This window comes from Hydra viridissima, unplaced genomic scaffold, assembly GCF_058129835.1.
Source record: "Hydra viridissima isolate aposymbiotic clone 2 unplaced genomic scaffold, HvirCarnegie_v1 scaffold_18, whole genome shotgun sequence".
NCBI lineage: Eukaryota > Metazoa > Cnidaria > Hydrozoa > Anthoathecata > Hydridae > Hydra > Hydra viridissima.
Window position 1 is genome coordinate 1,963,138 of NW_028324317.1, and position 9,443 is coordinate 1,972,580.

General features: G+C 30.3%; 1 protein-coding gene and 1 pseudogene across 1 annotated transcript; one reads left to right on the plus strand and one right to left on the minus strand.

The window, feature by feature from the left end:
- Positions 1 to 1,307: 1,307 nt before the first annotated feature.
- Positions 1,308 to 4,242, minus strand: LOC149876796 (uncharacterized). Its single transcript, XM_090075105.1, has 2 exons — positions 4,107 to 4,242; positions 1,308 to 4,030 (listed from the first exon to the last, which is right to left on the minus strand). The coding sequence occupies exon 2, from the start codon at positions 3,873 to 3,875 to the stop codon at positions 1,308 to 1,310; it is 2,568 nt and encodes an 855-aa protein (XP_089931231.1). The 5' UTR covers positions 3,876 to 4,030; positions 4,107 to 4,242.
- Positions 4,243 to 6,190: 1,948 nt separating this feature from the next.
- LOC149876797 (uncharacterized) lies at positions 6,191 to 8,728 on the plus strand (annotated as a pseudogene).
- Positions 8,729 to 9,443: the final 715 nt, after the last annotated feature.

A 9,443-nucleotide genomic window follows, 5' to 3' on the forward strand; every position in this document is an offset into this window, starting at 1 on the left:
TGCCATTCTTTAGATAATTTTCCTGAAAGAGCTTGTTTTAATAAATCTCCTTCTTCTTTTGTATTAATTAAACTTTCTTCAAGAGTAGCAGGATTATCGTTAGGACTATAACGATCTTCCAAATTCCTTTTACGTAACTTACTTTCTGTTGACATTTTTTATAAATAAACAATACAACATTAACAAACTCTTTATATATTTTTTTAATTAAGAATATACATCAATTAGAATCGCTTTCAGAATCGCTTTTAAACACGTCTTTTTTTTGCTTTTTAACGTCTTTCAATGCTTTCTTATAACCTTTTTGTAACCATTCTTTTTTTCGATTTTTATCGGGTCTTTTACAAACAACGGTTCTCAAAGCGCACGTTCTACACATACCCTCAACATTTACAGCTTCGACATTTTCTAAACATACGTTACACAATATACTTTTTCGAGATCTCTTTTTATCTTTTCGCACTTCGTCTTCACTTTCATAGTTCTCATCTTCACTTGCGTCATCATTATTTCGTTTTTCATTTCGCATCTTTGTTTTTCTTTTACGTTGTTTATTTTCTTCATTAGTACAACTGTCTTTCTCTTTCTCTTTCTCTTTTTTTAACGATTCGAGTTTATCGTTCATTTCTTTTATTCTTTCATTCATTTCTTTTTTATTTTCTTCTTTAATTTGTTGTAAATAACCATTTATTTGTCTCATTTTTTGATTATTTATCTCATTATATATATGTCGAATCTCATCGTGAGATTTTTTCGATTTTACAATAAATCTATTAGCATACGCTTTAATATGACTCATTTTTTATTAATAACTTCAACTTCAACAATAAATAGCGGTTTAAATTTATCATCTTCGAAAATTAACGGTTCTTTATTCGAATTTAATAACGTGCATTTTATTTTTTGAAGCGACGTTATTCGATTTAAAATAAACGTTCTCGTTACGCCGTCAAGTTGAGGATTTCTATTGTTGTTCGTAACATGAATATAACCCTCTCTTTCAAAATATTCATTCATATCAAAAGAACAAACGATATTTTCAACAAGTTTGTTATTTAAAAAAACCATTTGAGATAATGCATTTTCAAACTGAACATGTACCATTTTATCGTCTTCGTGAGGAAAATTCAAAACGTTATTCGGCATAAAAAATATTTGCTTAACGAAACATCTCACTTTATTTTCGGCATATCTTTGCAAACATTCGCTTATAGATTCCATCTCCACTCCCAACAAAAAAGGATTGACTTCACTACTTTCATTATTGTCTTCTCCATTCCATTTCTTATGTAAAATAAAAACATCTTTCAAACCACTGGCATCCATTGTAACACAAATATTGGATCGATAGGATAATTATATACTAATTTTTCATTTTTTGAATTCAATAATGTACAACTAAATGATAAAAAATCAACCGTGTCTTTTACTTGAAAATAACGCATTTGTCCTTCTAAAAGAGGTTGATAATTGTTTAACAATGAAATGTTTGTTCTTTTATCACCTTTAACTAAATATTGATTTAAATCAAACGACGCCACTACATGTTCAACCTTTATATTGTTTAAATAAACATCACATTTCTCCGCCATATTAAATGTGACATGCACCCAACGATCATCTTCAGAAGGAAAATTAAGAGCTTCGGTTGGAAAAAAATAAATGTGAGTTATAACGCAACGATAATATTTTTTATTTATATTTCTTTGTTGAATTTCATTAACTACTGAATTCGATAATCTCAATGAAAAAGGGTTACTCTCGTTTTGCAAACTATTATCATCGCGATGAATAATCATAGTTTCAAACACATTTGTCAATTTTTTATTTTTAATTCTTTCATCTCTAGGCTGATATAGTATTAAATGCACTCCTCTAATAGGATAGCTTTCTTTCCAATTATCAATAATAGTACCGTCATATCTTCTTTGAACAAGCGGTTGTTGATATATATCAGTGGAATAAAATGTAAGTTGTTGAATAGCATCATCCGTTAATATATTCTTTTGTCCTTGACACCAACGATAATAATTCGTTTTATTTTTAGTAGGAATTTCTTTTCTCCACAAACCTAAACATACCAAAGGTAATTTCACTGAAGAAGAATAACTTTCTTTTATTTGTTCACAATATAACCACACTTCCAAATTGTTCTTTTTATCATTCATGTACGGTTTAAATTTAACTGATTTAAAATCTCCATTTAATAATGAAACATAGTCATCATTATACTTTAATGAGTATTTAAAATTTCCCACTGGATTTTTAAGAAATTCAATTATATTATACACAACACTTTTATCAATAGATTCTAATGAAATATCATCATATAACGGAGGACACCATTTTAAATTATCTTTTTCACTCCATTGCGGAGTCCAACGATCTTTACACATTACTTTCAAATATATATTATTCTTATAATCTTCAAAACTTAATCCATTTAACACCATATTAGTTTTTCCATCCATTAATCCTTGTTTAAAATAATCCAATATTTGTGGTGATCGTATAGGAAATATACTCTGTTCTGTTGTTTGAAACCATGGAATAGTTAAATGTGATACAATAGTATCCTTATTCGCCGACACTTCTAAATACGAATAATCCGCTTTGTTCTCAACTCTATTGTTCTTCAATCTTATACACGACATTCCGAATAAAAAGTCTTGAATACGAGGAGGAAAACAAGGCATATATTTCCAATACGTCTTATCCGGATACAACATATGTTGCCACTCTTGTAATAATGTCTCTATTTCCACTTGTTTATCTTTAATTCGATCGTTGTCTTCACCGTATAAATAATCATACATGGTTTCAATTGACAAACATTCGTTAGGTCTTCCGGCATTATGACCTTCATGAATAACATTATTTCCAAACCAATACCTCATATCGGTTAAATGTTTATTTTTATCAAACTTATAATAATATTTTACACCAGTCGGATTTATTGATCTTTGAATAATTTCTTCAAAAAATCTTGCAAACGGTGTTGGAACAAATATAGGATACGAATAACCGGTTTTAGGATCTTCACCAAACACGTGACCAATATTAGAAACACGAACAGTGATTTTAATTTCGTTTACATCACCGCTTTTTTTAAATTCATCCGAATCTCGAGGTTGGATTCTTATCGAAAAGAGATATGTAAATTTTCTTCGATCAGGATCAATCATATCTAAAACGTTAGTGTCTTTTGGATTCTTATCATGTTCCACAAAAAACAGAAATGGTAAATTATGATATTCAGAGGGATCTCTTAAAACATATTCCCCATTCACATACTTTTCATATCCTTGTCGAGCAAAATTATGAAGATTATCGTACATACTTATTTTTTCGTCATATTGGAAACTGATATATTGATGAAACGGAAATACTTTATATATAGCAGCCTGAGAATGAGTAGGAATAAAACTAAAATCCATTATGCTTTTTACAACTTCAGGTGTTGTAGTGGGTAATGGATTTGGAAGCGGAAAATAATATTGATTATGAATATATGTTTTCTTCACATCGTATTTATCACTTTCAGGTTCGTTTACTATTCGCACATCTTTCCCCTTCGGCATTACATCATACCAAAAGAAATTTTGCGGTCTTAATCCTCGCATTTTAATATTAATCTCTGCTCTGTTTTTATCCGTCACCATCTCGCAAAAATTTCTTTCTCTTGTTATGTAACTTTCATTTCTCAACGGACTAGCAGATATTCCACTACAAAAAGAGCCATTCCAAAATTTAAACGGTAAATACGAATTCGGAATCGACGGAAAATTCATGTTCCACCAATTTTTATCAATATCACTTCGTAAATCATCCCACTTAAGCCACTTTGCACCATCATTCATAAATGTTCTTTTCATAAATACATTATCATCATCGTTCCTTTTCAAATATTCGTCATTCACTAACTGTACAATACTATGATATATATTAGGTTTTCTTCGCACATCTTCTCGTAAATCTATAACTTTTACATCCCATCCATGTACAATACACACCTTTTCTGTAATCCAATCTAATATAACCGGTTCCTCATTCAATCCGATTCGAGAATAAAATTCATAATTATTATTATTATAATAATCTTTCACCTTTTGAATCCACGGATCGTTTGTTCTTTCTTCTTCCTTTTCCATTAAAGATAAATTAGTGGGAATTAACATAGATTGTAAATGAATTATAGAATCTCTCTTCAACATATTTCGAGTCACACTTTTTCTAAAATCTACAAAAGGTAAAGTAAATTCATTCGTCACATTGAAAAGATTTTTCGTTGATGAAGAATCACCACGAATTTCGGAATAATAATAATGTGTGGCTTCATATAACGCATCATCTAACACTTCTTCCCACAACATTTTCAAACAAAAAAATAATATTATATTAATCAATTGAATATATAATATATTCTCACTTATATTTATATATTATTCTTTCTTTAACAGATACTATTTCAAATGCTATAAAAAAGCGTTATTTTCTTCATTTTTAAACGGTGTTTTTTCATTATTTTACTAACACGTCCGCATATATATCCTTACATTTTTCTTCCATCTGATTGGTCAATTTTTCTGCATTCTGATTGGTCGGTTGATTTTTTGTTTACTTTTCTCTGCAATCTGATTGGTCGGTTGATTTTTTTGTTTACTTTTCTCTGCAATCTGATTGGTCGGTTTGGGACCCCCGCAACGGTTTGTTTACTTAAGGGCCGTCGTTTGTTTACTTAAGGGCCGTTTTCTCTATATATACCGGTGCGAACGTTAATCTGTCATTTGGGCGAAAGCCCCAAAGGAGATCGGACGGCGAAGCTCTACTCAAATTTTTTCCAAAATGGCGTCGAAGGAAGGTAACTTTGTTGTTCGTTTTATTTTTTCTTTATTTGTTAAAATGCACGGTTTAGTATATTTGGAGACTGGGAACTAGTAAAAGTGAGCATTTTAGTATATTTTAACGGTGTTTTTTTCATTATTTTACACAGTGTTTTTTACGTTTTTTAAACGGTATTTTTAATTATATATTTTATACATATATTTAGTTGCACACATTTTATTTTTTTGTATTTTTTTCTATATTGGATGCTGTTTCAGATGTATTTATTTTTCAGCTATTCTCTAATCAAACATTTGTATAGAGAGGATGAAAATGTGAAACTGTCACGGTCGTGCAATCTGATTGGTTGTTTCAAATTCCTCACGTGATCATGACGTTTGTTCGTTCCAATCGCATCATCGATGTCGTCATCATATCGTCACGTTCCAATTGCATCATCGATGACGTCATCATATCGTCACGTATGGACGTGACAATCATGTTGGGGAGTCGTGCTTGCACGACGACACAACGTGATTGTCACGTCCATACGTGACGATATGATGACGTCATCGATGATGCAATTGGAACGTGACGATATGATGACGACATCGATGATGCGATTGGAACGAACAAACGTCATGATCACGTGAGGAATTTGAAACAACCAATCAGATTGCACGACCGTGACAGCTGCACATTTTCATACTCTCTATACACATCATCAGAGGTGGTAAATCAGCCATATAAAAAATAAATTCTGAAGTATTTCCAACAAAAATACAAAACTAGGTTGTATAATTTTTATCACTATCGCTCAATACTCTTGTAACACTATCCTACTAGGGGGAGGTGATAAATCAGCCACATATAAAACAAATTTTAAAGAATTTACAACAAAAATACATAACTAGGTTGTATAATTTTTATCACTATCGCTTAATAATTTTCTAACACTATCCTATTAGGGGGCGGTGATAAATCAGAAGTAAGATAAGTAATTTACTAGGAGGAGGTGATAAATCAGCCACATATAAAACAAATTCTAAAGTATTTCTAAAAAAAATGCATAACTAGTTAATTTAAAATTATAAGTTATAATATAACTTATATCACTATTGTTTTTCTTTAAATACCTTTTAAAAATATAAAGTTGGAACATCACAACATGACCGAGTAAATTTAATTTCTAGAATTGTTGACCTTGTCTTTCCTTTTAGTAGTTGTTTTTAAAGTTTATTGCGCTGAAACGGACGCATTAGGCACAATTCTAACAGCTATTATCTGAAAGCGCAACCTCGTTTTAGGTTTTCTATGGGGGGAGGTGATAAATCAGGCGGAGGTAATAAACTACTACATTAGTCTTAAAACTTCGATTTGAGAGCAGTTGATAGTCACAAAATGGTTAAAAAGTGCTGTATTCCTGGATGTAGAGGAAACTATGACACTAAAAATAAAGTACGAGTTTATAGGCTTCCCTCGAATGAAGAAGAACGAAATCGTTGGATAAATTCAATTCCAAGAAGTAATTTTCCAAATAAGCCAGATACTGTTGTCTGTGAAAGACATTTTCCAGAAAATTTTTTAAAAGCTCGTGTCAATGGGAAAGATAGACCAATCGAACCTCCTTCAATTTTTCCTAATATTCCATCAAGTGTTATACCAACTCAACCTTTAAAACCAAGGTCCACTACTAAAGTGTTGTCTTCTATCAGAAATGAAAAGTGTGATGAGTTGTCACAATATTTAAAAAGTGATTTGTTTACATTCATTTCTTTATGTGAAGATATTAAAAATCATAAATTTGTTTGTCCTGTAACAACTTTTGTTGTAAATGAAGTTTTGCACATCCAATCAAATTCCTTTTATGTTAACTGTATACCTATGTTTGCTGTTCATATCTCAAGCAATTTTAAATTTGAAAGTTTTCATGCTGGTGTTTGTTGCTTTATTTCTTCATTATCTAAAAACCATATTACCACTCTTGATTGTTGGTCAAGAGTGGAAGAAACAATTCGCTATCTGAACAACATTGAAGTTGATCATCAAAGATTGATATTACAAGATCATATTGCATCTATGAATGCATCAGAAGTAGGTAAAAAAATTTATAGTATAGAAACAATCATCAGATCGTATTCTTATTTTTCAACATCTCGAAGTCTATACAATCAGTTAAGAAAAGATTTTAAACTTCCGAGTGTAAAAACACTGACAAAAATTACATCTAGGACAAAGAATGTTTCAGATATTAGTTTTATCAGCACTGTATTTTCAAATATAGAGGAGAATCAGAGAAATTGTATAATATTGGTAGATGAGGTTTATGTAAAGTCTCTTCTTCTCTACCATGGTGGTTCTCTATTTGGAAAAGCTGAAAATAATCCTGAGTTGTTAGCAAATACTGTTTTGGGTATCATGGTTAAATGTTTAAAAGGTGGACCATCTTTTTTGTGCAAAATGATACCTGTCTGTCATTTGGATGCTTCTTTTTTGTTTGAGCAAGTATGCTATGTGGTTAATTCAATCAAGTCTAGCAATGGAAAAGTTATTTCAGTTATTTGTGATGGAAATCGAACAAATCAAGCTTTTTTTAATTTATTTGAGAGAGTTGAAGAAAAACCTTGGTTAACAAAATGTGGGATTTTTCTACTTTTTGATTATGTTCATCTACTAAAAAGTATCAGAAATAACTGGATAACAGAAAAAACACAGGAATTGCATTTTGAAAAAAATCAAAATATGACTGCTAAATGGTGACCTTAAATGTTTATTTGATTTTGAGAAAGATCAGCTAATTAAATTATCTAGACTAAATTTTGTAGCTATACATCCAAAACCTATTGAAAGACAAAATGTTTCACACTGTTTAAAAGTGTTTTGTGATGAAACTATAGCTGCTCTCAAAACTTATTCAAAAGTTATCCACCCTTGTAATATGAATGAAACTATTTGTTTTTTAGAAAAAGTTACTAAATTCTGGAAAATAGTTAGTGTAAAAGAAATTTATGGCGACACTCGATTTTTAGATTCTCGTAAAAGAGTTATTTCGGAAGAACTAGACATGAATTTGCAATATTTACTTGATTTCGGGGATATGGCTCTTAAAATGAGTGGTAAACAAGGGTGTAGAATAAAATCCTTAACTAGAGATACAGGTACTTCAATTTGGCATACTTGTTATGGGTTAGTAGAGATGTGTAAATATTTGTTAAAAAACAATTTCATTTATGTTATGTTAGGAGAGTTCTCAACAGATTATATTGAAAAAGCATTCAGTAAGTTTAGACAAGGTTCAGGCGGAACATATTTTATAACTGTTCAAAATGTTGTTGAAAAATTAAACATTGAAAAAGCTAAACTGTTATTGGAATTAAAAGTTGATGCTTCAGATTACACTACTGATATTGAGCATTTATGTCAAAAATTTGGCTATTTTAGAAGTGAAGAATCTTGTGATATAATTAATCAATTGCCTGAACTAGAAGCATCTTTGCCACTGAGTACAAAAATGGCTCTGTTTTATATTGCAGGCTATGTTACAAGAAAAGATGATGTCGGTGAAAATGAATTGTTGACTGACACTGCATTTTATTTTCAGTTGTATGGAGACTACACAAAAACTATGGACAGAGGTGGATTGAGGGTACCTCTGGATTGCTGTGTTCAGTGGGTTTTTTTTTGTTACATTATTTTTGAAATTGAGAAAAAAATGACATGCAGAAAGTCGTTGTGCAATATATTTATGATGATATCAGATATTTATAACTTAAACATGCTAAAGAAACATGGTGTTATATTGTCAAACATATTTCTTAAAAATTATTGTTTGTTTATTTCACCTAAATCCTCTAAAGAACCTGCATTAAAGGTTTTAAAATTATCTGTAAAACATTAAAAAGTATTGCTATGTACATTTTTCATAACAATTTCTAATTTTGATGATTATTTTAATAGCTTTTTTTGCATTATTTTAAAGGTTGTTTATTTTTCTTTTGTGATTTCGTTTTTAAATAAAACTCATTCATTATTCTGAAAAATGTTGTTTTTCATTACTTCTTATTTTATTAAAATTTTATGACATTTAATAAAACTGCATTAGACACTTTGTGCATTGGAACAGTTCCTTTTAAATTTAATAAATTAACTGAAAATAATGTAGCTCGCATATTTTTTCAGCCATTTTTTATATTTTCCGTAAGATTGTCCGCCCCCAGTTAAAAATACGGATTCGCGACGGGAAGGCCTGTAATAAGTATCGCCATGCACTTTACAAATATTTCTTAAATTCGGAAGCCGGTAAAAAACGAGCAAGACGGGGACTTTATACTTATAAAAATTCCTTCGATATCGCTAATTTACACCCAAAAAATCACAAAATAAAATTGAAGAATGTATTTTTTTAAATTAGAAAGCTTTTTAATTAAAAACTGTTTTCCAAAAAAGATGTTAGTCGACGCGCCTAACAAGCCTAACGCTAAACCCGCCCCTGCATTACACACTAATAGAACGTATATTTAGATATATTGTATGATAGAATATACTAAGGACGGTAAACACAAACTTAATCAAAATACTGTTTTTATATCTTGAATTACGCTTCCAGGATTGTTGGGTGT

Excerpts from the sequence above, each read along its gene's own strand:
- LOC149876796 (XM_090075105.1), bottom strand. The coding sequence starts at position 3,875 with ATGAAAAGAACATTTATGAATGATGGTGCAAAGTGGCTTAAGTGGGAT.